Consider the following 26,256-nt stretch of genomic DNA (forward strand, 5'->3'; position numbering starts at 1 on the left):
CACAAATTATGGGACATCGAATTGTTCATCAAGTATGACAAACCGGGGATCCACGTTCTAAATGACAATCTCAACAAAGAAACAGACCTTTGAAGCCTTATAAGCCATCTCGCCTTTTCTCATCTTTTCGAAACAGTCAAGAGGATATGATTTCCAGTCGCAATATGCGAGCACCACTTTCTACTCAGTACACCCATTCTTTCTGTCGACTCTTTGCTTAAAAATAGTATACTTGACTTATATATACTGAGTTCAATATATTACTTTCCTTAGGCTCGAAGATCCTCTCATAGTATTAGACACCGTTTGATGTTATGTCCTGCATAATACGTGGGTCCTTTCATAACAGATATACCTCGCCGACGTCAGGCTCAGCCAACTTCTACTACAACTTTTGAAACCAAAATACAACGATGCCTCAGAAATCTTTGAGCTCAATTCCTGAGTATGTATGTACTTACTGTGAGGATTGAATTCTTTTACTAACTACCTTAGAGCTCGGGAAGAATATGTGGGTTCCTCGGTTGTTGAAAGGACTAGCCGTTTGCACACATTTAATGATCTAGGCCCGGCGGACTTGTGCAACATTCACAAGGCGCTGGTGAATTCGAAAAAGACTGACTTTGGTACCTTCTTGTATTATATTGGAGTAGATACGTCAAACTCTGCCTCAATTGCCGCTCATTTACAAGGCTTAGCGACGTTGATTACGGCAAAGTCTCAGTATTGGTTTGGCGAAAAGAAGCACTGGAAAGTACCCCAGTTGACCTACTGTACATACAATACTTTCTCCAAGGTTGATATGCGGGTCACTGTCCACATTCCAGGGAAGTTTGAGAATTCGGTGGTCAATAGTGAAGGCAAATTAATTCATGAGAAACTTTCAGAAGCGGAATTAGATGAGTTGTGGCTCGAGACATTTGTGTGTTCTGTGGTACGCAGTATGCTTGATTCTGATGACGATGAGGCAAACCGTTTTGGCGGACTAGTTGAAATTCGAAAGGAAAACCTTTTCAATAATGGAAAAGCATCACAAGAGCTTTTGAGAAACTTTGTTTTGGGCTTTGAAAAATTGTTCTGGGTTGGGCCAAAGTTGGGCTGCTCAGTAGAAATTCCTCAGGCGACGTTAGTATGCAACTATCTCGTTGATGGTTTTCTCAAGTGCATTCAATTAACACAAAGCTTTGATTTGGCTTTGGAAGTGTTGCATAGATTAGAAGAGCAGGAACCTTCAGTTACCACTTTGATTGCCCAGGTGCTTATCATGAAGGATGAAGAAATTCAAGCAGTCCAGGTAATTTGTGAAGGTATCTCTAAGAACAAACGTGATTCGGAACTTTTGTTGTTGGAATGCAATCTTTTGATAGAAAAAAAGAGATATGACTTGGCCTTGCACTTAGCCAAGCAAGCTGTTCAATCATCTCCTTCTGACTTCAAAACTTGGGCTGCCTTGGTTAAAGTTTATACAAAGTTAAATGACTTTGAGAACGCCTTATTAACGTTGAATTCGTGTCCCATGAACTCGCATAAGGAAAAGTTTATGCTCAAAAGGATTGTGCCTTTGAGAGGTACTAGCGATGAATTGCATTTACCATCGCCTGTCGATGTCACGTTGGACGAAGTCTCTAATTTGCAAAGTTCAGTTATTATTGCAGAGCAAAAGAGCATCGATCCCCTGCTTGCCAACTTACCAGCTGCAAATTTGAAGTCTACTTTCGCAAAAGCATATGATTTGCTTACAGATATTGTCGTTAAGACCGGTTGGGAGTCTTTATTGAAGTACAGAGCTAAAGTCTTCGTGATGGAAGAAGAATATCGTAAAGATAAAAATTCTGTCAACAATGCTATAAAGGGATCCAGACAAAATTCGCAAAATGGGCAAATTGCCTCTCAAGATGCGGAAGGTGACGACTCCTCTACCACGGCGATCAAATCTCCTACAAGGGATGGAGTTGAGGGAATCACTGACAAATCTTCACAAAATGAATTCAAGAAAAAACGTCTCTGTGAAAGATGGCTCGATAATTTATTTATGTTGTTATACGAGGACTTGCGAATCTATACCATGTGGCAAGCAGAGTACGTTCATTTTCAAGCTCAGCAGATGGAGTATAAAAAGACCACATTGGAGTGGGAAGCATTGGGTCTGATTGCGTTTAGACTCAAACATTTTAAAGAGGGATCCATTGCATTTAGTAATGCGTTAAGGGGAAGATTCTCTTCCAAATCGCAACGTGAAATGTTGAAGTACTACCTTATGGAAAGAACAAAGATGTTATCAAGAAACAACGCCAGCGAAGCTTCGCTTTCGGTAATCCATAACCAAACCAAGTCGGTGAACCAGCTAAATGAAAAGATTTTGGAAAGCTGCATCAAATTATTGGTTTGGAACCATCGTTGGTATAACGACTTCTCACCTCATCTAATTCTAACTTTCAACGACTTGGTAGCTAAGGAAGGTTTGATCAAGATTCAATCTCTAGTACAGGCTGTCTTTTCAAACAGCGCGACCCAATCGGAGAACTTGGCTAATCACGGTATTACTGAAATGATGGAGGATTTATACAGTTTCGCAAGGACCTACGAGATAAGCGGTAGCGACAACTGATGGGCGGAATACAACATTGACCTTTACATAAAAGTATTTTTTCAATTGAACACTTGACAGACATTATACCTCGTTGCCTGAAAGATGAGGCTTGCCTATTGCTCACGTGATATTACCGAATTTTGGCATTTATCCTTTGTAATGAAATATTTCTCCTTTGGTTTTTTTTTTGCTTCTATCTTGATATCACTTTTAGTAATGTCTACTCCAAACGAGAGATTAACAATGCTCCATGGTCACCTTCGATTGAAAGACTTGAACGAGCTCAAACCAGCTTTTCCCATTCTGTACACCATGAATAGAGACACTTTCACATCGAAAAAAACAGAGTTCAACAGGTCGGTTCAACCTCGCCCCTAGTGTCTCGGTGGCAGGCTCCACTTGATTCAATAATCAACAAAGACAATTTATGATATTCAGCATTAGGATATAGATGTGTATATACAAGAATATGGGTTTATTTAAAGCAAACAGGGTGTCCTTTGAGTTATAGCCAGAAGTTGTTAGGCACAGTTACTCTATTTATCCTCTTTCTTTAACTCTCTTTCTCTCTCCTGCTCGAAGCCTTCTTGTGCCACTTTCATCAACTCTTTCTTAGATTCCTCCAATCTTTGCTTTCTGGCCTTGATGAGCTGATCTCTACGCTCTAATTCTTCAATCCACAATTGTTCCCTTAATTTTGCCTTCTCTCTTAATTTATCTTCACGTGTCTGTTTCTGTTCTGCTGATTCCTTTTGGTAGTACATTCCACCAATAACCAAGGCCACCAAGGTGAACGCCTGAAAGCCAACTCTGTATCTGAAATAGCGTTGCGTATCCTTTTTCCTTCCTTGCTTGAGAGACTTTGCCGCAAGAACCACGGCGGCAGTTGTCAAAAGGGTTCCAAGTGGAACTAGCGGTTGTTGCTTGCTTCTATAGGCGATTTTTTGAAGCGTGTTCATTTCGCTGAGAGGTTAATTCTGGCACAAGAATACGATGATGGTGTAACATACTCTTCATCGACGACATCTGAAGGTTCGAACGAAGATGGAAGTCTGCTCGTCATGTTCAGTTCTTGAGGATCAACAAGTTGATTATAATCAGGTTAGAGGGTTTAGTCCGGCACTTAGTATGACTTGAGAGTATGAGCAAATAAAGAACACAAGGAAATATTCCGGCCGATGTCGGGCCAATGATTGCAATTCCCTTCCAACCGCTTCTTCCATCGTGATGCCCTATTCAAGTAGAGAATAAAAAGAGAATAATTATTTAATATCATGACTCCAGCCTACTGCGTACGAGGTTGCAATTCAAGTCCACCAAGAAAAGCGAATGAAAAACGACACGTAGCCATCGAATCATGTAAATCGAGTCTTACGGAGTATTTCACTAGAATTATTTCCTAACTGGACATATGATGTGACAGTTTTAGTGAGGTTTGTTCTATTTTGGAAGTGTAGGGCGATAGATGAATTTCTATCCGCACGCATACGGCAAAACAAAATGTAAAAACTAAAAGCGCAACTTGATTGCAAATATGGCCGTTACACAACCAGTATTGGCCATGCTATGGGCAATTATATTAGCCCCTTTCAACTTTGTTCTATTCCCGCTTGGATCACTATTTTGGGCAATATTGAAGCATACTCTTCTCATTCCCTGCCTTTTGATAATCCGCATAGCTCTATATGGCACCGTTTACCTTCCATTAACTTTGGTATTTTCCCTAACTAATGTCCATTATGATTCATCTTCGCCCGTGGAGGTTTCTCTTCTCAAGATATTGAGTTCCTCTTGGCCCCATCTCGTCTTCTTATTTGTCAATCTCCTTCACTATCTCATAGTTTCTGTGTTTATTGGGGTAATTGTTGGAGTCATTGCTGGCACCAACATGTCCATTGCAGGTTACCTTCTTACGTGGAAAAGTGATTCGAAGCATGTCAAGTCTAGCACAACTCAAACAACCCCTTTCTTCAACGCCAAGGCTGAACTTCCCTGGAACGCTCCTCTGACATTTATCAAACCAGAGCCGCAAAGCCCGCAATTACCTAATATCGAGCTGCGACATTCTGGATATCCACAATTTGACTATAGAAACTTGGCAGAACCTTCAGCAATCGATGATACTCTGCTAGAATCGTCGCTTGGTGAGATGCAGAAAATGAACATGCGACATTTTGTTCCAATCAACGAGGAAAGTGAGCCCGATGAAACTGTTGCGTTGAACGAAGAGGATACACAGGCTGGCCTGAATCCGGAGCAACAAACGTTTTCATCTGTTCAATCCTTGTTTAGTAAGGGTCAGAACGGTGGCACTTTTTCTACTGGAGTATCTCACAAAGAAAACACACTGCAGCACAAGCGTATAAGAACAAAGTGAGCGTTTTGTATTCTTTACACCGTGTTTCATAGTTGAGATTCTGATATTAATCATACTTCCATTCATTTCCAACCATTTATTTTCATATTCTTCTTTTTTGCAGTATTGATTAATGAAAGTACAACTTATCCATTCAAAGTCAAGTGTGTGTCAAGAGGTCAGTGCCGATTCTTCCGAACCCTTTCAACTACCATGGTCTGGTGACAATGGGCTTGTTGAATTAGACGGAGAACTTATCAGTGTCGAAGCTTCATGCTCTCCATCTGTAAATATTGGAAGAGCATTCATTAGCCATCTAAAATTTTGTGGAATTCTTGATGGATATGATTACACCTCGCTGCCTCTAGTGGAATGTCCCTACGAGTATAGGTGCCAAATGGATTTTGAAATTGGCTTCCGAGAGAGGACCCATAAGATCGCATTAGAAATAAGGTATTTTTATCGAGACCCTTCAAAGAAGGAAGAAACCGTTCAATTGGGGCAAAAGGAGCTTGTTCAACATTTCTTGGATCTGGTGGCGTTTGGCAGAAACCTGTCAACAATCGCAGGCATGAAAATAAACTATATATATGGAATTTGTTACGTTTCATGCTCAGTCGATGGTTTAGAAATTCATTTGTGAAATAATTAACCATTTTCCATTCATTATGTAATGCAAAAACTATAGAAGTCCACGCGAAAATGAAACTGAGCGTTTGTATAACAGTTTAATTCCGTACGAAAGTTTGAGAATTCATGAGACAGCAAGTTACTTGATATTTGATAGGGCTCATTTGTTGCCTTGGTTTGCTTTGAGGTAGTCAGTATAGTAGTCTCCAAATACACTCCAGTGGAACTTTGAAAGTGTGGAAATACGATTGGCTATGCTAGACATTTCTGTGTCCGATCTTCTGTAGGTTGGAACCGTGCTTGCTTTAGGGTCAGTCGATATGGACGAGATAGGGCTGTGGAAATTAGGTCCATTCACGATTTCATGTAACAACTCCTTGAAAATCTTTTCCTCCATCAAACCATAAATGTCAGAGCTGGGTTGAATTTGTTTTATTAGCCAATTGTTACTAAAAGTAATCAATGGGGTTGGTAAGTTGTGAACAACTTGCTCACCAGTTATAGGATTAGTCACCACTTTCTTGACAATCTGCAAAGCGAGGGCCAGAACGTTGCGCGTCCATTTCACGTTTCCGTTGTCATCAGTGACGATCGCCAAGATTTCTTCTTGGACTTTTGTGAGATAATCAGGTTTCGAGCATATTTGTCTGTAAGAAGAAGCTGGAGCATAATTCATAAGCACTTGCTTAAACAAAACAACACATAATTGAACACATACCAATTGTCTGACGTCAGCTCTTAATAAGACTAAACGAGTGTGGTCAAAAGCCATAGTTGAAGGAAATTCAGTCGCCATGTTCCTGCAAGAGAGTAAATCAATGATTGAGGAAGTACTGATGATTTTCAACATTTCACTTTCACCCTTGACATCTGAAAACTGGTTCGACAAATTCATTTTTCTGTGGAAGTTTCTATAAAACCATTTCAAAGAGTCAGAGATATCGATTTTGCAATGATTTATCAACTGATTGAAATAGTCCTTTTCAAAGTCCACAGCAGTTTCAATTAAGACTGGTCTTAATATCCTAATTTGGTGATTAGCAACATCTAGCTTCATGGCTTCCAAGATGGAGAAGACGCTTCTTAATCCATGCACTAGTTTGACAGCAGAGTTTTCGACATAGGCTTGTTCAAACTTGGATATCATATCACTAACCCATTGATCTCTCATTGGAGCACAGTGAGATTTGAACACTTCGCCTAACCACCTAGCCATGGCCACAAAATCAAACGAACCATGTGCCAACTGTTGAACGAGCAAGTCAATATCCATTATTTCATTCACTGGATCTCTGTCTTTGACAGGGAGTAGAGACAATAAAATATCTCTCAAGGTGGTGAATAACACAGGCAATCTCGATACTTTAGGTGGAGCCAGAGGAGACGAGAAAAACTGGCGGCATTCAGATTCAATTTCAGCCCAGTATTTTTCCATTATAGTCTTCTTTCTGCGCCCTCTTTCGCCATCTAAATTGGGCCTGAACTGTAATTGCGGGTCAAAAAGAATATCATGTCTCAACTGCGGATTCTTTAAGATTTCGTGCAAGTCAATCTCTTTCAATGATTGAAGATTAATAGGGGGAAGGGATGGGGTGGAACTTATGGGCCTGTGGACATGATGGCCATGATGTTGATGGGGGTATGAAGGTCTTGTGGGTTGGAATGCAGAGGTATTGGAAGGATGGAAGCTCGTTGGCCCAGCTGCCTGGTTTAGGCGAACAGGAATCATATGATGCTGGAACAAGTGTGAGCGAGATGTGTAGTTGATTATAGGTAATGAACGCGAGCGGAAGCGTCTAAAAAGCTTTGGCGCTCTGTTTGTTGCAGAGGAGGCTTGGGCCATGACAGAGGGCAGCAAACGCACGGACTTCTTTAAAGAAGAACGGCGACCAGGTACTCTACCAGGATAGGTCTTTCCCTTCAGAGAGGTTGTGAATTGGGAACCTGCTGTCGTTGTTGAATCAGAAGTTTTTTCTTTGATGGAGTTTGAGCTCGCATCTGAATCGGAGGTGGGTGAGCTCGGTTGGCTATTGAGAAGTTGATGCTGAAGAAGAAGGTGGCGGCGGTGAATATGCAGTGGGTGGTGCTTCAAGAGCGACGAGGAGGCGTTCAGTCCCACTGTGTTCTGCGAGGCAAGTGCAGAATCGGAAACAGGGGCAGACGATGGAGAAACCAGCAGATCAGGGGGCGCCTCCTCGGGGGCTATGACAGAGGCGTCAAGCCGAGCTCTTTTCGATGGGTCAACGGCCGCTGCGGAAGAGTTGCGCTTAGAAGACAGATCAAAAAACACTGGGCGGAACGTTTCCGTTTCCAGAAACACCTGGTCCTGGTTTTCGTTTGTATTGTTTAGCTGGGAATTCATGGAAGCCAACGGGCAATAACGATCAGGAGGGACGGACGTGAGAAAAAAAAGATGTGTATAAAAAACGTAGGGGAAATATGGACGGAGGCGAAGATGAATGTGGTAGAAAATGAGAAGTAGCTGATGTGTAATTTGAAACAAGGGGCGGTGAGCGTTGGGGAAGAAGGATAAAAAAAAAAAAAAAAAAAAAAAAGACGATAAAAGAAATGTATGTGCAGAGTGAACGTTCTAGGAAAGTTGCCACTACATACAAACAAGAAAAGTTTCTTTTTTTCCTATTTTTTTTTTTTTTCCTTTTTCCGCTGTTCTCACGCTTATTTTCTTCGCCCACATCTACTTTGCGCTTGTAGTCCAGTGTGCGCTGGCGGAAGACCCACCTTTCGCCACAGAGCAAACTAGACGGAGCGAGAAGAAGTTTAAGCTACGCCCGTGCGAGCATTTGTAGTGGTACGAGTGCGCACGCTAGGGAGATGCGAAAAAGAAAAGCGGTCATCGAGACGGAATTTCGCACTCCCTCATTAGCCGGCCTATGATGTCTACAGAACACACACGGCAGATGAGACGGGGCTAGATACAGCGGGCCCTGATATTTTCTTGATAATTTTCTTTTTTGCCATCATCACTACATGTATTATTTTGGATGTTTTATTTTTCTGCCGCTTGTGAGATGGACGTTTGCATCATATGTAATGTACTTGACAGACGTGCGACGGGCAAAAAGAAACGAATGGAATGGTCAATAGAACATGGAAGCGTAGAATAGAAGATGGAAGCGCACGACAGGAAAGACCGAGCGCCAACCGCAGAGCGTCTTTTGCGACCGCGCCTAAAAATGACATATGGCAATTCTGCCACTGGGGGGCCACCCGGGGCGGAAGCCTGGTTCTGCATGCGGGCAGGCGCACTTTTTTCCCCACCGCCGGTCCGCTCGTCACCAAATGTGCACGCGCCAGGCCTATTCTGCGGCGCGGCTCCATTGTTCTCCCTTGGGTGTGCATGTCCGCCTTGTTCAGCACGAAGGATCTTGCTGGCGGACGTTTACGATCGCCGTAAACGTGGCCTGCAGGACACCGGGCTCAAAGCGAGATTGGCTACGTAATCACTCGTACTTGTGGAATCATCTCCCCGTTACCGTTTACGCTTCCTTTGCTTCTTTGCTTCCATGTATATGCCTGTCATGGTGTAGGTACATTCTTCTCGGAGGCGTTCTTGCGCGATGTTTGGTGCAGCCGCACGCTCTCTCGCAGAGGCTCCATCGGTTATTCCGACCTCATACTTTATTATTTTTTTTTATTTTTAATATTTTTAATGGCTTGCTATTTTTTTTTTTTTTCACCTTGGCCAGTGTCTCACATTTTCCAGTGCACTAGCCAGAGTCTACTAATGTTGAATGGCCTCCGCACTGTTGGTTTCCTGTTCTCAGGCTTTGTCAAGTCTCCAGTATATACACCGTAACCTCTTATTTTTCTCGGCCATAATGGCCGCAACTCAACTTTAGTAATTTAGTACTCTCTACCGTTCGGAACTGTGTGTAGTTACTCTTGTCATGTCAAGCGGTTCGCACTAAAAAAAAAAAAAAAAAACGTCCGTCCTGTCTGCCGGAAGTCAACTCTTTTCTTGTTTGCATCTGCTTTTCGCTTCTCCATACCACGCTCTACGCCAGCTACACATCCTCTTCTACCTAGCAAAGCGCCCGTTGTTCCGATGGTTGCCCTCAGCCACACTCGTAGCCCCAAGCAGGCTATGCTGCCAGCGCCCGGCGCCTTGGCCCGATCCGCCTTGTCTTCCACGCCCGCTCCCTTGCTAACCTCACATCCTTCTTCATCGCAAACACCCAGGGCAACTCCGGTCGAGTCTCCACACCCGCCAGCTTCTGCCCCCGTGTCAACTGTCGACTCTGGGCCTTCGGCATCAACTGCGACCACTTCCGCCGCGACTGGTGGTGCATCCTCCGCACTGACGTCAGGGAAAACACAAACTGTTTTCATACACAAACTCTACGACATGTTGGAGGACCCATCGTTGTCGCATCTTATTTGGTGGTCGCCTTCCAATGACTCCTTCTTTCTCTATCCCGGTGAAGAGTTCTCAAACGTTTTGGCGCAGTACTTCAAGCATACCAATATTGCCTCCTTCATTCGCCAGTTAAACATGTACGGCTTCCACAAAGTCAACGACAACTTCCAGAGCGAAGAAAAGCAATCCACCAATGTTTCAAGCAATACAGCTGGTGGTCTGGCTCCGAACCAGGCTACACGTTGGGAATTCCGCCATTCCACAAACCAGTTTCGCAAAGGTGACATTCAGTCTCTCAGTTCCATCAAACGGAAATCATCCAAAGTGATCAACTCTCAAAAAGAAATTGTAAATTTGAAAACAATCCCTCCCACATCTTCTGCTAACCTTGATGACCAGAAACCGGAACAGCAATATCACCAAGCAATGTACCAGCAGCTGGTTGACCAAATGCACGGCAGTCCAAGCCTACCCCACCAGTCCCTCTCGCCCTCAGTACCGATCTATGCGCCACCCATGATTGCTCACCACACATACCCTCCTTTGTACATGAATGGAGTCCCATCCTCAAATGTTCCCCATTCGCCTAACTCACCTCCTTTCCCTGATCATGGTGGCATTTCGCCTTCTAACATGGGTCAACCCTCGTGGCAACAGTCGTTGCTGCAACCGCAACTGCGACTGTCCTCTTTACAGAATCCTCCATTGAATATGGAACAGTCAATGAACCTTAAGCTAATCGAAATGACAAACTCCATTAACAACTTGAAACAAGGGTATTCGGATTTATCCTCTCGATATGAAGTGTTGCAAGCGTTGTACCACCGTAGCCAATCTGACCTCCTACGATTGACTGAAATCTTCGAAAAGAACATGCGGGGGCCTGAACCAGAACCGCGCGCACCTAAAGACAATGACCATTTCGACAGAAGCAAAACGAAAACTCCCGTTGATAAAATGACAACTCCTGGTGTTGATACTGGTATGTCTCCAATGACAGTGAAGCCTGGTTCCAAATATTCCGAATTGGAAGCATTTAAGCAACAATTACAGGATAATATCAATCGGCCTCCAACATATATTCCACAGCAACGGCATAACCAGCCGCAAGGGAGTTATCACTTAAATGATACTCTGGGAGTTTCAAAGGTTCCTTTTAATGTTGTTCCTCAGCACTACCCAATCAACCCAAACTACACATTGTACAATAAGAATCCAGAAATACCTGGTTCTAGACAATTCAATTTCAATGCAGAGGACTTGAAAAAACCTCAAGCACCAATTCCAATGGTATCGAGACATGTTTCTGTTTTGATGGATCCTCTCCAGCCTCTATCTGGAAGAAATCCCGTAAAACCTGAAGAGTCTCTGGTGAGTTCAACATCTGCTAAACTGAAGGAAAAAGCTCCTGCTGAGACCTCGGCCCCTCAATTCGTCCAAAAATATCAACCTGTTGCTTTCCATCAAGCACCTATGCATGCTTATTACCAACATATTCATTCGGGTCTCCCGAATCAGCAGAGGACGGTTTCACTACCTATTCTTGAGAAGCTGATGCCTTCGAATCAAAATGTGCAACAGAGACATTCTACGACCACTATTTTACCAAATGAAACTATTTCACGTTCAGAGGACGCTGAAGACAGGGGCCTTATGTTTCCCAGAACACAAGTACTGGCAAACAGTAACATAAACTCGCAGATAACTTCAAAAGATCATATTGGCGGTGAACCCAATCAGGTGCCACAGTCTCCTAGAGAAAGAGCAGTCGGTAAAAATCAGCTTCCCTCTGTTCTGGAACTCGATAAGTCAATCAAAAGTAATGGAGGGCGGGTCCGTGATCTACTACTGTCTGACGGCGAAGATGAACACAGTAAGAAAAGGAAGTTAGGGACCTGATGTTATATCTAGATAGTGATGATGACGATTATTACGTAACCTGGGGTTGAGCAATAACGAGTGTCTTCAAAGATTTATTTTCTTCATGCTATATTTTTAAAAAATTTAAATGAATTTGTAATGAGTTAAATATGAGCCATACTTCTATTGTCATATGCGTCCTTCCTTAAACTTGCACCTGCATTAACCCAGTGATGTTGTTTGTGTGGTGCGACAATCGAAGTCAAATTCCTACCTTTTTGTTATCCAATGCCTGCGAAGAAAAAGGTCTTCAAAAGCTATCCTCAAAGCAGCTTTAGGAGAATCCTCAAAGGCAAGACAAGGCTTTCTCTCACAAATGATAATACCGACATGATTGTATACCTCATCTACATGGATTACCTCAACAAGCTCATGACTGAGGCTTCTTCAACAGGTTTGACCGAACGAGGAATTGAGCAAGCTCATGAAGGTTTGATGAAGAAATTTAGAGGCTGAATATCAGTTTAAAGCATTGGAATAAGTCTATATACAAGATGGAGTTCTAAAATGTGGTTTGTGGATTTTTCAACGTTTCTACCATATCCAAAGCGCCTTGAGGTGATTTTTTGTTGAAAACAAACAAGCCTTGAAGCTGTGCGGTGCTCACTTTTCCAAGTAAGCCGAGCTCTTTGAATTTTGAAATGAAAGTTTCGCAAAGTTCAGTCTCCGTTTCATAGAATCTCAAAAACATTCTGCGCACTTGAGATTCTGTTGCATTATTGACCATAACTTTGAAATCTATGCGTCCTGGTCTCAACAACGCTGGATCTAATCTTTCAGGATGGTTAGTAGTCATGAATGTAATACTTTCTTCCGCACTTGCAACACCATCCAAGGCATTTAAAAGACCCGAAAATGTCACTCCACTTTGGTATTCGCCAGCTTGTTCTCTCTTGTTAAATGCAGCATCAATGTCTTCTAGCAACAATATAGATCTCTTGGGGATGTGGTTCATCAAATGGTTAAGTCGGTCATCGGTAAGATTGTTTTCAGACAAGTTCAAGATGCAAATATTATAGTCTAACTCTCCAGCTAGTGCTTGGATATACGACGTTTTGCCGCTTCCTGGTGGTCCATACAATAAGTAGCCTCTGCGGTAAGGAATTCCACGTTTGTGGTACCACTCGCCACTTTGCAAAAAGTCCTTAACATCTTTCAATATGAGTTCACTAATACCTTCGTCCAAAATCACGGAGCCTAACATTCTCTTTCTCCTAGGGTTACCAAATGGACGCCACTCCGGGCCCCATGACGTATACAAGACGGTTTTCCCCTCCTGTGCCTTTAGAGCCATCTGTTTTGCCTCTGCAAGAAGATCCAGAAATAAATGTCTGTCGCTGTATAAGGTTGTAAGCGTCACCGTTTCGAAAGGAGTTCCATTGGTCATGTCCAACAACCGACCGGATCTTTCTCTGTTCACCAACATGTATGCATTTTTGTATTTTATCAAGTGTTTTCCTGGGCCTGGCACTAAAGAAAACCGTGTGGAGACTGCCCCATTATCATGCTGAACATAGTTTGTCTCTACGGACAAATGTCTCGAGCTTCTTTGCTTGTACTGAGACATCCATTCCAAAAACCAGAGGTACAGTTTGTCCTTCGAAGGTATCTCCAAATCAACAAGGAGCTGGCGATAAATGAAGCCAGAGGACTTGACTATACCTTGACGAGCCAAAGCAAGACCAGTTCCAAGTAGCATTAAGCCACCACCCGCAGCAAAATACGGATTATTGGCCACCACCTCATTGAATGCCAGCCCAAGCAATCCCTTTATAGAGCCGTCGGACTCATTTCTGATCTTCTCGAAATCTATAGACGCTGGTTGTGCCTGGGACATGATACTTCTACGTGAATAGATACATCGCGAATAAAGCTGGAGACAGTTAGTACAGAAGGTGGTGCACAGGTCTTTTATTGGAAGGGTTCCACAACGCAATAAAGGTTCCATCCACTTCCAATTATCATCTCAAATACAATGGGTAATTCAAAACCTATTCATAGCTTTGTAATAAAGTTTCAGTGCTCTGTTGATTCCCATACAATCAGCTGGAACTAGCTTTGATAGCGAAGTCATTTGTCACTCTGACTGAATGGCTTTTGCATACCCTTAAGGTAGCAAAGGTGTACAAAAGTATATGTACAATGTTAGGACTGGCTTTACATCTTGATTCAGCCTTACTGCAGTGTTAAATGGTAACTTAGATCGAATCTGGCTGTATCCTTATGTGCAGGTACATGAGAAATTCAGAATGGCAAGTAGGCTTAGGAGGTATTCTTACTAAAAGAGTCACGCTATGCCACTTGATCAGGCAGAGGATATTCCCACAATTATAGGCGCTAAGGCTGTCTCCTCCGCATCTACTCCAATAGAGCCTCTGAAAGAGCAAAAACACAAGAGCAATAATCCGTTTACAAATGGGAAGTTTGCGCAAGGAAGCAATTCCGATTCTTTGACGAGCACTCTGGTTGCAAATATCGAATCACTTTCTCCATTCGAGTACATTGGAACCAATATATCTAAGAATGAATTGAGACTTCGTCCATTTAAAACATCTAACAGAATTTTGGACGATCTTAAGTACACCCCAGCGCTTTTCAAGATGCTTAGTCAAGGCAGATTGCAAAAACCGATCACATCTTTCCTCAATTCGTCTCCCTTTGCGTACAAGGACATCTTGCCACATATCTTACAATTAGAACGCTATGAAACGTTGATTCTAAATAATGCCGTTGATTACATTCCCCTGGTGGAAAAGCATGAATTGAAGGATTGTAATGTAACTGTCTCCACAGTTAGAGGTTTGATTGTCAGCTCTCTGAATGACGAGATCAACCATTTTAAAATCGTCATTCTTGAGAAGCTGCCGCCGTTGTCGCGTATTCCAATTGACAAGCATGAGTATCATCAGATCGAAAAGAGCATGTTATCTGCGGATGACCTAAACATTATGAATGACAAATCAAATGCTTCTTCAAATTTAATTGATGATGCATTTTTCAAAAGTGGCAACAGTCTTGTAAACCACATTATGAGAGTGTCTGTCTACACTCTGGAGTTCACGAAAGAGGATCTACTCTCTAGCATAGATTCAAATCTTATCAAAGAGCGATACTTGCGTGGCATAGAGAGCAGTCCCGATTCCCAGTTGAGCATTGATTCCATTCCTGGCCCTGTCCATTGTTTGCAAACATTATTGAAAGTATTGAAAGGACCCATAAATCTTCCCGCAACAGAACCAATTCACACAATTAGCAAGTCGAAGACTCTATTGGATGTGAAAATTGACCTTCGTCTCTTATTCGAAAAATTTTCTTTCACTTTGGGAGACGATGAAGATAGTCTCATCCCTCCTAACCTTTCGCTCAATCCGTCTCTCAAGGAAGCATACATTCGGAAAGCCTATGAATTGGTATTTATTGGAAAATCCCTCAAGACAAGTAAGGTAAATGATTTTGATACAAAATATTCATTCAGTGATAACATGGCTCAAGTACACTCAATTTTGTCAGAGATAGACAAACACTCTGCATTGGCGAACAGCAGAAGCCGTGAAACAAACAGGTATTCCTTCTTTATTGCTTTAAGTTGCTGTGTCTTCTATCAGGACGAGTTGATTATTCGCTGTTACGAAAATACCGTTGTTTCAGACCCAAGAAATAAGATGGCATACGTCGATTGCTTCAAGAAGATAATGGAAAATCGATCATCAGGCTCGACGGGCAGATTGGCTTCCTATCACAACAGTCAATACCTAAAGGGTCTTATGTATGGATATTCTGATTATGAAGCTGCTCTCAAGATTCTCGGGATTGAATTAATACCATCGGATGACGATGTGGAAATTGATGCGATCATTGAGATGTACAAAGCAGCCACTAATTCAGATCCAAAAAATTATGCATACTTCAACAATCAAGTGGAGAAGATCGCAAAGATTCGTGATAGCCTTGAATTGAAGGACTTTTTAGCGAATGAAATTATACCCATGAGCATTGCTTTGAATGAATTGAGAATCGAAGAAGTAACCGAAGATGAAGTTGTTATTACAGCGTTTGAATTCAGACTTAATGATGTCATGCAAGAAGTGAACTTCAATTCAAACAGTCCTGAAATTAGAATCCTTCAAAGGAGTTTATACTCTGTTGCATTAAACAGAAAGAGTTATATCTTGTTGAATTACATTGAAAAAAAGTTCCCTGATTTACAGCAGAAGATGAATATTACGTTTTCTGACGCTCTCAGAATTTTGGAGGTGACGGCCGACTCTACTGATTTCGAAATAATTACCAATTTTCAAGAGAAGCTTGCTAAGTCCTCTTTGCACGATCCGGTAGACGTTCGTGCCCTAAGAGCATCCCTCAAAAGGGTGGCAGAAGAGCGTAAATCAAATATATTGATGAGTTTCTTGGAGCAAGGAAAAATTGATCCATCTTTGCAACCACCTGAGCTTTGGCCCACTGGTCTTGATAATATTGGGAATACGTGTTATCTCAACTCTTTGCTTCAATATTATTTTTGCATTAAGCCGTTGAGGGACATGATTCTTAACTTTGACGAAGCAAACGTCAAGATTGATCCAAACAGTGCTCGAAAAATCGGAGGTCGTAAAGTGGAAGAGTCCGAATTGAATCGTTCTTTTCAATTTATTTACCGTCTTCAAAAGTTGTTCAATGAAATGATTTCGAGTAAGGAGCGTTGCGTGCAACCCAGCAAAGAATTGGCATATCTTGCATTTTTGCCTCTTTCCCAGCCTATTGATTTTAAAGACAATAGTGAATTACCTTTGCCTGGTGGAGATGATGGTGTCATTGATACTGAATTTGAGCCAATTATAGTGGATTCTGAATCTCCAGAATTAATGTCAGCAGACACTGACATGGACAAAGACAATCAAGATTTGATCGTATTAGATAGTACATGCACTTCTCCCAATCTCGAAAGTGCACCATCTTTGAATATGGTTGAGGTCGATAGTATGCATGTGGAGGACAATCAAGTGGATATTGCGACAGGAAAAAAAATATTGGCGATTAGTTCAGACCAAATTGAAAGTACAATCGAATTGGGCAGACAACAAGATGTCACAGAATGTATTGAAAATGTCACATATCAGATTGAAACAGCACTTGAACCAGAAAAAATTGAGTCTGACGGTGAACAGTTTGACCTCATCAAGAAACTTTTCTGTGGCAAGACCAAACAAACTATTACTCCCTTGGGTGAAGAAAAAGCCAATGTTAGGGTATCAGTCGAAAGGTTCTTCAGTTTGATCATCAACGTTGGAGACCATCCAAAGGATATCTACGATGCATTAGATAACTACTTTAACGAGGATTCAGTTGAACTTGAAGAAGGCGAAGTTAAAAAAGCCCTAACTATTCAAGAGCTACCACAAGTGCTTCAGTTCCACGTCCAACGTGTTTTGTTTGATCGAGAACGTTTGGTCGCTTATAAATCTTTGGAAGTTATCCCCTTTGGAGAGACTATCTATGTTGATAGATATCTCGAGACGGATGACGAGGAAATCATAGCGAAGCGTCAAGAGGTCTTTGATTGGAAATCAGAAATGAAAAAGTTATATGCCGAGAAAGATTCTATTCTCATGGTTGATTCAGAGACAAAACTTTCAGCGCTTGATGCTTTAAAGGCAACATTGAAGTATTTGGAGACAAATACTCTAAAACTGGAGTTGAACTGTGTGAAGCAGAGTACTATTGACTCAATTAGGAGCCAAATTCATCTTCTTGAGTTGAAACTTCAGGCCATTGAGAACAAGTTGATCTCTTTACAAGATAAAGTATCAACTCAATTTGATTCATACAAGCAGGTAGGTTATTCACTATTTGCGATTTTCATCCATCGAGGTGAAGCTTCTTACGGCCATTATTGGATTTACATCAAGGATCCTCATAGGAATATTTACAGGAAGTACAATGATGAAACGGTGACAGAGGTTCCATATTCTGAGGTCTTTAACTTTACAACAACTAACACAGCTACGCCATATTATATGGTGTATGTGAAGTCGGAACTAATGGATGAATATATTGAGCCATTGAAGAGGGAAATCAAATGTTGACAAATCATATAATTTTATCGATTGAAAAGATATAATTTGAAGAGCAAATGTGAAGTAATAGTAACTGAGCAATAATTTGTATGCAGGCGGTTATTCCTGTACATCAGCCAGCAGTCTTATCGTTGACTCGCTATTTTAATTAGGAGTAGAGGCAACTGACATCCAAACTAGAAAGCCTATCTCAAACACCGATTATTGTACATTGAAACTTGACATTGAGATAAACCTCCTTTGCTTGGCATGAAAATCTCACTAAGTCTCTCGTTCCTTGCAACTTCACAGTTAGTGTCTGCTCTATCGAAAGACAGCTTGCAATCTTATGATAAGATTAAGAGAGATGCTGTATTAAATGATGTTTTCGATGTCAAAACATATGGTTCTGGTCTGGATGAAGACGATAAATGTCCGCCTTGCTTCAATTGCAATTTGCCCAATTTCGAATGCACTCAGTTTTCTCAATGCAACCCATTCACAGGTATGTGTGAATGCAGGGATGGCTATGGAGGAATGGATTGTTCGGAACCATTATGTGGCTCTTTATCTGACGGGAATAAGAATAGGCCAATAAGGAACGATTCTACTTGTTCTTGCAAAGACGGCTGGTCGGGAATTAACTGTAATTTGTGTACAGACGATTCTTCGTGTGATTCCTTCGTACCTAAAGGTTTGAAGGGCACTTGTTATAAATCCGGAATCATTGTCAATAAGTTCCATCAAATGTGCGATGTTACCAATCCGAAAATTATTTCTATCCTCAAGGGCAAAAAGCCCCAAGTGACATTTTCGTGCAATAAGACGGCAGCCATGTGCGACTTCCAATTCTGGATAGCAGAAAAGGAGTCGTTCTACTGTGATTTGTCCAAGTGTGATTTTCAGTATGATTTGGAGGCTAACAAAACTCGCTATAAATGTGAAAATGTTGGGTGTAAATGTTTACCTGATAGAATGTTGTGTGGCGAGTCTGGATCAATTGATATCTCTGACTTTCTTACCGAAACCATTGAAGGACCGGGCGAATTCTCTTGTGATATCAATTCTAAGAATTGCCGTTTCTCGGAACCTAGTATGAACCAATTGATCTCTTCTGTCTTTGGAGATCCTTACATTACCTTAAATTGCAAGTCAGGAGAGTGTGTTCACAAAAGTGAAATCCCTGGTTACGATATTCCAGATCACGGCAAATTCACGATGTATAATATGTTTACGATCGCTGCGGTTGTGCTTGTATGTGTGGTTGTGATTGCGTGGGGTGCTTACACTATTGGAAAAAGTCCCTTATTCGTTGGAGTTGCTGGCTCAGATTATGAAGTTTCAAGTTCAGAGTACAATTCATTGACTGAGAATTTCACCCCAACTACGTTATCCTTCCAACAAATCTCGTACGTTCTTCCCCTGGGCGCTTCTGTTCTCAATGACATATATGGCATGGTTAGCCCAGGACAATGTCTTGCCATTATGGGTGGTTCCGGTGCCGGTAAAACCACGTTGTTGGATATTCTCGCTGGCAAAAACAAGAGTGGTGAAGTTCAAGGTGAGGTTTATGTTAATGGCCAAATTATAGCAAAACATGACTATAAGAAGATTGTTGGCTTTGTCGATCAGGAGGATCATCTCATTCCAACGTTGACTGTGTATGAAACTGTCTTGAACAGTGCTTTGCTCCGTTTGCCTCGCTCAATGTCCTACTCTGCAAAGGTTGCCAGAGTTATAGAAGTCTTAAAAGAGTTGAGGATTTTTAAAATAAGGGACAGAGTTGTTGGATCGGATTTCAAGCGTGGCATTTCCGGTGGAGAAAAGAGAAGACTTTCAATCGCGTGTGAGTTGGTGACGTCCCCATGTATTTTATTCTTAGACGAGCCGACTTCTGGTTTGGACGCATACAATGCCAGGAACGTCGTCGACACATTGGTAAAGTTGGCCAAGGACTACAATAGAACAATTGTTTTCACCATTCATCAACCGAGAAGTAACATTGTTTCTTTGTTTGATAAGCTTCTTCTCCTTAGCGAAGGAGACTTGGTCTACTCAGGAGATATGATCAAATGCAATGACTTTTTCCGCAAGAATGGTTATCAGTGTCCAAGTGGTTACAATATCGCGGATTATTTGATTGACATCACCGTTGACCATAAAAGGATTATTAAGGTACCCGATATTGAAGATCCTCATGAAGCATTTGTGGCCACGCAGAGAAACAGCGATACAGACATTACAAATGAGTGGGAACATTTTGCGCTTCACAGGGATGAGTACAATTATCAACCTGTAAAACAATCTTCAGGAGAAGGAGATACTTTGATGCAAATCAGTAACAAACTTCCACAGATATTTCATGAATCTCCTCTGGCAATAGAACTCAGGCAAGATATTGCAGCTTCCCGTGAATCCGCTACTGACTTTGACATACTGTACCATTTGTTCGCCAAAGCAAGTTTTTTGACTCAGTTGAAAGTATTATGTTCGAGAACGTTCAAAAATTTGTACAGAAACCCCAGACTCCTCTTGACCAATTACGTGTTGTCTCTCTTGGTTGGACTCTTCTGTGGATTTTTGTACTACAACGTCTCTAATGATATCAGTGGATTTCAAAATAGATTGGGATTGTTTTTTTTCATCCTCGCATTGTTTGGCTTTTCTGCGTTAACAGGTTTGCATTCATTCTCACAGGAGAGAATTATTTTCATTCGTGAAAGAGCAAATAATTACTACCATCCGGCAAGTTATTACATCAGTAAGATGGTCTGTGATTTGATTCCTTTGAGAGTTTTGCCTCCCATTATTTTATTGAGTATTTTGTATCCACTTGTCGGCTTGACTATGAAAAATAATGGGTTCTTGAAAGCACTCAGTGTCTTGATCTTATTCAATGTTGCTGTTGCAATTGAGGTATTGATTATTGGAATCCTAATTAAAGAGCCGGGCACCTCGACTATACTGGCTGTTTTGATTCTCTTATTTTCTATGCTTTTTGCTGGATTGTTTATCAACAGCGAGGACCTTAAAGTCCAGACTAAATGGATGGAGTGGATTTCCCTCTTCCATTACGCGTACGAGGCGCTAGCCATAAACGAAGTTAAGGACTTGATTCTCAAGGAAAAAAAATACGGGCTTTCAATCGAAGTTCCAGGTGCTGTCATTCTCAGCACATTTGGTTTTGATGTCAGTGCGTTTTGGAAAGACCTCTGCTACTTAGGAGCTTGGGGTTTCGTTTTCTTGATCTTTGGATACATCTTTTTACACTATTTCACGGTCGAAAGGCGGTGATGCATTACTCCAAAGCATAAAAATAGTACGCGTATATATGTAATAAAAGCTGATAATATGTTGAACTAAAAAGAAACATGTATTACAATACTGTTACTTGAGTTTTGTTTTGCTCTGAACACTACGTAGCTTGAATATTAAGCTTATCAATAAGGCAACTTGTCCGAGTGGTTAAGGAGAAAGATTAGAAATCTTTTGGGCTTTGCCCGCGCAGGTTCGAGTCCTGCAGTTGTCGTTACTTTTTTTACTTGGTTTGCATATATTTGTTTCTGATTGTTCCTATACAAACCCAAAACACCTAATTTGATTCTCAGTTGGATAGGGGTCGGGCATCTGGAAATATCTCATTGTGTGTAATGGTGGGGTTATTGTTACGTTTTTTTGAGTAATTTTTTCCTGGTCATAGCAGCAAGAAAGTATGCCTTAATCATCTGTAATCTCTTCATGACCATATACAATTATTAGCGGTACGAGAGTCCTTGTGAGATGTGTAAAGGTCAAACTGGACTCCTGGTATTTATTGTCCTTATCCAGATTGTTTCTCTTGTTTGAATCCACTCGAAGAATTTGTAAGAGGATTTGCTGTTTCTCTTTTCAAATTAATCTACTAATATTAGTGTGCGAAATTCTGAAAATTCGCCATAATCCGGTGAAAAGAAAGCTAAAAAAGAAAATGAGAATCAAGTCTTCAAAAGATGAACGACTATTAAATTCAATAGATTATTGTATATTAGAAACGAAGACTATCGAAACAAAAATGAAAGCAGCCCATAAGGGGGTGTAAGTCAAATTAAGCTGGCTGCTTGGTGCCAAGACACACATTGAACATTGATCCAGAAGAGTGTCAATGCCACTATAGTCATAAATCGCGTGAAAGGGTAAGTACAAAGATAAAAGAGAAGCCATCTTACTCAGAAATGAATGTGGCTTCGTTAAACGCAATACCGTCCTCTGACTTACCTTCGTACTCAATAGTTAAAGTGTTGCAGAACTGGTAAATGTACGGCTTTGTGCCAGCCACACCACTGACGATGTTCTTCACAAACTGAGGAATTTCAGCCATAACATCCACGCGTTCAATAAGTCTCGTCAAGTTACCTCTTACAGTCGCAATGACTTCCGAATTAGTGCCCTCGGTAAAATTAAAAGTGATTGCTTTTGGAACTTTCCAGCCAACGTTATCTGCCTCAGCATTTTCATGGATGATTTCATTGTCAATGGATGTGGCAATGATCTTGTCCTTCGAAGTCAAAATAGCAACGTTAACTTTGGTGTTAGCATATGAGGAAGGAGTGGTGAATTCCATTTGGACAGCAGAAAAGTTCTCCGACTGGAAGTTCAAAAAGTTCCACGACTTTGCTGCATGATGAGGTTTCATACCTTGCAAAGCCATCACAAACATGGTGTAACCATCAATTTCAAGGGATGTGTCTCCCAATTTAATAGTACCCTTGGCGCTACATCTAGGCCAGAAAGCATGTCTCATGGCACCCCATGGGTTTTCAATGTCATCACCATAGAGGGTTGTTCCATCTGCACCAAAAATTACACCTGGAACTAATTTAGTAACAACAAGGTCGACTTCGGACTTAGGACACACTTTGGACTTGATAGTGTACACATTGGAGTTCTCGCCAGACAATTCAATAGACAAGTCCTTGGCATAAAAGTTGGAACCTTCGGTGCGGAAGTCTTCCAATGCTGTAGAAGTCCAGATACAAAGAGGGTCTTCAGCGCCCAAATTGTTGTTGTAAAGACGGAAAGTAAACTGTGCGGTATTCTTGATTCCCATGATGTTGGAATGAATCACCTGAGCAAAACCAGTGTACCCCGACTTCAAGTCAGAGTAGTAGAAGGTTTGCGTTTCGACATTGGTGGAAGATGGTTTTCTCCAAGCAAAGTCAGCACCAGTAGTTTCTCTGGAGGTTGGTTCGCCATTGGCAATGGATTGGGTAACTGGGTGAATAGCATCTGGACCATATTCAGGCTCTGCAGTGCCTGCTACAACGGACAAGCCGGATTGGACCCACTTCAACATGTTCTGAATTTCTTTGGATGGGAAATGGGAAAAGGCTTGGTTGAGGATACAAAGGGCGACTCCTATGAATGTGTGCGCTACAATGTAGCAGAGGCCAAGTGGGTATGCACACGACCGCAATCACCAGTGAGCATATTGCCCTACTTTCAATGCGACAGGCAGGCTATTGGCCAATGGGAACATGGTTTCCCACGCTCAAGTTGGCAATGCCTGCAAACACAAATGATTCTTCCAGTATGGAAGTAAAAAAACCTACGATCACTGTATATCTTTGCTTTCATCTTTTTTTCCTCTTAATTTAGCCATCTTCCTGCCCTTCCAGTGCAATTTCGGCCCATACAAAATGTCTGCACAACCAAATCGCACCAACGCATTGGGTATGCATGAGTGTGTATGGAGACGAAAAGTGTCCGGATAAAGCAGCTGGCAAGTATCCATATCACAGGCCAAAGCATCTAGTTCCAATGTTGGAAGTGTAGTTCCTCATAGAAGACTATTTCTGTTTCGTTTAGTGCAACAGGTGTTTTGCACCAAATATGCCCAAGATTGCATCTGAGGCTTCGTATTGCTTAGCTCCTTCGGTTAGCGGATGCGCCGCACAGACACGGTCGATCTACAAAGTAGCAAACGACAAAAAACAGGCGACAATAAAAGAGCAGAACAATAACCACAGCAACCTACAAACCCCGCCAAGTCAAATCAACTTCCTAACAAAAGAAAACCTCTCCGTGTGCAGAGAACACATTCCAGCCTCGTACTGGTTAACCATAACCTAGAATGGCTACACCCGTGCATTCGAGTTACGGGGCCCTTTTTTTTTTTTCCGCAGTAGGTTCTGTGCCTTCCCGTGGTTCCGCCTATCGCCCAAATCGGTGCATCAGCACCTCCTTCGCCCATCACTCTTAGGAAGAGTGTCTTGTTCACTCCACTTTCTCAAACCCTGAATTTTTTTTTTTCTTTTTCATTCTTCCTACTTTTTCCATTTCAGATCAACGTTTCCGTTCTCTCTGCTCTATTCCATTTGCCTAGACGGGCTATCCCGATCCACTATTGCCCCACATTCTAATTTGGCTTCCCACAACGTTTCTCGCACTTAATGGACCCATCGATATCGGTGCTAAACCCGCCTCCATACCCAAGGCCGTCAGCATTGGCCCTCAAACTTAACACAGATGTGCTTCTGCAGTTACGCCTGCTTCACAATAGCGGCGCCTCTCCCAAATTGGTTGTGAAAAACGGTAAATTTGTACGTATCTTTTCAGTTCTCTTCTGAGCATTGCACTCCCAAAAGAGGAGAAAATTCCCGCCTAACCCATTACTAACTGCCTTTTGTAGCTGATTAAGATTTCAGAACAGCTTATATTTCCTTGTTCCTCGAGCGACGAGAATTTGCGCTTCGATATTTATTCGCCATCTACAAATCAGAGTTCTTACGATTTCACCGCCACAGTCTCTACAAGACTCAATGTCCTTAGCGATCCAAAACAAATAAAGGAACACTTGCGTCTGACTGTGTCAGCTGAAGCTGATTTGCCTCAGAAACCTTCATTTCCTCGGACTAGACCTGCGCCGCATCTGGAACCTCTGGCAGAATCCTCATCGTGGGCGTTATCTCCAAGTCCATACAGCATAACAGCTTCAGACTCACCAGCTGAAGTTCTTGTTAAGTTTTTGTGTCTTGTTGCATTAGGGCCCATCAAGCACAGTGCCCTTCAAAATAAGCTCGACCCAAAACATATCATACCTCCGAATGAGCTCAAATCAATGATCGCCACACACACACAGGCCTACCTGTCACAGGATACTTTTATCGAAGATGACGTTTTTCCGAACATTGACCTGGGAGCAGCTAAAATTGATTCAACGGCGCAATACATCATCTTGAAAGATAAAGCCTATAAGGAATTACGCCCGTGTCAATGGAGTTTCTACACGGATTATGAGCGGAGTCTTATTCTTGAAAATGCTAATAATGCATTAAGCAGGTTGGGATATCTGGATACCCATCCACTTAGAAAGCGCATTGCCGAAAAGACACACAGTGCTCCGCCTCTCAAAAAACATACAGCTTTGGGAGGAGGCCTTTTGGCAAATAGCAAAAAATCATCCACAACTCATAATTCTCCCAAGGTACAACCAGCATCACCTCTTACCGCTGTCCAAAGAACTCGACGGCCTGCAACAGAATCTCCCGAGTTGGATCTTAGCTCTGGCCAACTCCGCGCAAGAAAACTTCGTGTTGATGGCTCACCCGGAAAAATATCTTCCAAAAGGAAGTTTGTTTACTCGCTGTCTCTGTCTGCTGCTTCTTCTGATGACGAGAAGGCAGTGAAGAGATCAAAGACTAATGGGGTACGCTCAAACAGCAACGGTAGCACAGTGAGTACTACTAGCACTACGGGAAGAAATGCCAGTCATGGGACGCTGCCATCTTCAGTCAATGAGGATGGCGCGAGTGATGAAAGAAGTGATGACGACGTAAAATTGCTGATTATGGCAAAACATCCCAGTATTGTTCCTCCAAGACCACAAAGTGCTCTTTCCATAACGAACGCTGAAAAGAAACAGCAATATTACTCACAGCTCGCCATGAAATTTCGTTCCAAATACCGGGAATATGAGAAACTCCACAGGACACTTACAAGCAGCTTCAAGAAAGGAGGCGGGCCCGAAAAGAAGAAACAGCTTACACGCTTGTTTGAAATGCACAATTGCTTGTCCGAGTGGAAAAAAAAATTGTGGGACTACCACAACGAGAATAATTTGACTGAAGGTATCATGAACCTTTCAAGACATCGCAAGTCTAATAATACTCTGAGCGCTCAAGTAAACGGTGTGAGTCCAACAAGATCCATTGGCTCACTCAATTTCAATAAAGCCCATACTACAAGTCCTGCCATTGGAAGCAATGAACGGTTTGGGCACCAAAAACAACAACATTACCGTCAAAGCTCGTCCACTATCAAAGTTGCTCTTGATTACTAATTAATATCTCCTATA

The 26,256-nt window shown here is 41.9% G+C and overlaps 12 protein-coding genes and 1 non-coding gene across 13 annotated transcripts; 9 read left to right on the forward strand and 4 right to left on the reverse strand. All coding sequences in view use genetic code 12, as the record gives it.

Moving 5' to 3' along the window:
* Nucleotides 1–413: 413 nt before the first annotated feature.
* Nucleotides 414–2,608, forward strand: BUD7 (exomer complex subunit; the record flags this gene model as incomplete). The annotated part of the gene is made up of 2 exons (XM_002616329.2): nt 414–445; nt 496–2,608. The coding sequence occupies 2 exons, from the start codon at nt 414–416 to the stop codon at nt 2,606–2,608; spliced, it is 2,145 nt and encodes a 714-aa protein (XP_002616375.2).
* A 518-nt stretch (nt 2,609–3,126) lies between these two features.
* RCF1 (uncharacterized protein) lies at nt 3,127–3,653 on the reverse strand (the record flags this gene model as incomplete). Its single annotated transcript, XM_002616328.2, has 2 exons — nt 3,127–3,553; nt 3,601–3,653. 2 exons carry the CDS (start codon nt 3,651–3,653, stop codon nt 3,127–3,129), a joined length of 480 nt encoding a protein of 159 aa, XP_002616374.2.
* Nucleotides 3,654–4,124: 471 nt separating this feature from the next.
* On the forward strand, nt 4,125–4,967 carry FOB63_002626 (uncharacterized protein; the record flags this gene model as incomplete). The annotated part of the gene is made up of 1 exon (XM_002616327.1): nt 4,125–4,967. The coding sequence occupies one exon, from the start codon at nt 4,125–4,127 to the stop codon at nt 4,965–4,967; it is 843 nt and encodes a 280-aa protein (XP_002616373.1).
* A 112-nt stretch (nt 4,968–5,079) lies between these two features.
* Nucleotides 5,080–5,589, forward strand: FOB63_002627 (uncharacterized protein; the record flags this gene model as incomplete). Its single annotated transcript, XM_002616326.1, has 1 exon — nt 5,080–5,589. One exon carries the CDS (start codon nt 5,080–5,082, stop codon nt 5,587–5,589), a length of 510 nt encoding a protein of 169 aa, XP_002616372.1.
* Nucleotides 5,590–5,736: 147 nt separating this feature from the next.
* Nucleotides 5,737–7,938, reverse strand: SOK1 (Sok1p; the record flags this gene model as incomplete). Its single annotated transcript, XM_002616325.1, has 1 exon — nt 5,737–7,938. The coding sequence occupies one exon, from the start codon at nt 7,936–7,938 to the stop codon at nt 5,737–5,739; it is 2,202 nt and encodes a 733-aa protein (XP_002616371.1).
* Nucleotides 7,939–9,642: 1,704 nt separating this feature from the next.
* Nucleotides 9,643–11,853, forward strand: SFL1 (Sfl1p; the record flags this gene model as incomplete). Its single annotated transcript, XM_002616323.1, has 1 exon — nt 9,643–11,853. The coding sequence occupies one exon, from the start codon at nt 9,643–9,645 to the stop codon at nt 11,851–11,853; it is 2,211 nt and encodes a 736-aa protein (XP_002616369.1).
* A 249-nt stretch (nt 11,854–12,102) lies between these two features.
* FOB63_002630 (uncharacterized protein) lies at nt 12,103–12,330 on the forward strand (the record flags this gene model as incomplete). Its single annotated transcript, XM_066102258.1, has 1 exon — nt 12,103–12,330. One exon carries the CDS (start codon nt 12,103–12,105, stop codon nt 12,328–12,330), a length of 228 nt encoding a protein of 75 aa, XP_065958404.1.
* A 46-nt stretch (nt 12,331–12,376) lies between these two features.
* On the reverse strand, nt 12,377–13,822 carry BCS1 (bifunctional AAA family ATPase chaperone/translocase; the record flags this gene model as incomplete). Its single annotated transcript, XM_002616322.1, has 1 exon — nt 12,377–13,822. One exon carries the CDS (start codon nt 13,820–13,822, stop codon nt 12,377–12,379), a length of 1,446 nt encoding a protein of 481 aa, XP_002616368.1.
* Nucleotides 13,823–14,168: 346 nt separating this feature from the next.
* FOB63_002632 (ubiquitin-specific protease) lies at nt 14,169–17,954 on the forward strand (the record flags this gene model as incomplete). Its single annotated transcript, XM_002616321.1, has 1 exon — nt 14,169–17,954. The coding sequence occupies one exon, from the start codon at nt 14,169–14,171 to the stop codon at nt 17,952–17,954; it is 3,786 nt and encodes a 1,261-aa protein (XP_002616367.1).
* Nucleotides 17,955–18,194: 240 nt separating this feature from the next.
* On the forward strand, nt 18,195–21,218 carry ADP1 (putative ATP-dependent permease; the record flags this gene model as incomplete). Its single annotated transcript, XM_002616320.2, has 1 exon — nt 18,195–21,218. The coding sequence occupies one exon, from the start codon at nt 18,195–18,197 to the stop codon at nt 21,216–21,218; it is 3,024 nt and encodes a 1,007-aa protein (XP_002616366.2).
* A 153-nt stretch (nt 21,219–21,371) lies between these two features.
* Nucleotides 21,372–21,453, forward strand: FOB63_005565. Its single transcript has one exon. It is a non-coding gene; the product is annotated as a tRNA-Ser (tRNA).
* A 672-nt stretch (nt 21,454–22,125) lies between these two features.
* SVF1 (Svf1p) lies at nt 22,126–23,256 on the reverse strand (the record flags this gene model as incomplete). Its single annotated transcript, XM_002616319.1, has 1 exon — nt 22,126–23,256. The coding sequence occupies one exon, from the start codon at nt 23,254–23,256 to the stop codon at nt 22,126–22,128; it is 1,131 nt and encodes a 376-aa protein (XP_002616365.1).
* A 1,096-nt stretch (nt 23,257–24,352) lies between these two features.
* FOB63_002635 (uncharacterized protein) lies at nt 24,353–26,241 on the forward strand (the record flags this gene model as incomplete). Its single annotated transcript, XM_002616318.2, has 2 exons — nt 24,353–24,502; nt 24,592–26,241. The coding sequence occupies 2 exons, from the start codon at nt 24,353–24,355 to the stop codon at nt 26,239–26,241; spliced, it is 1,800 nt and encodes a 599-aa protein (XP_002616364.2).
* Nucleotides 26,242–26,256: the final 15 nt, after the last annotated feature.

Source organism: Clavispora lusitaniae (assembly GCF_014636115.1).
Source record: "Clavispora lusitaniae strain FDAARGOS_655 chromosome Unknown tig00000078_pilon, whole genome shotgun sequence".
Lineage (NCBI taxonomy): Eukaryota > Fungi > Ascomycota > Pichiomycetes > Serinales > Metschnikowiaceae > Clavispora > Clavispora lusitaniae.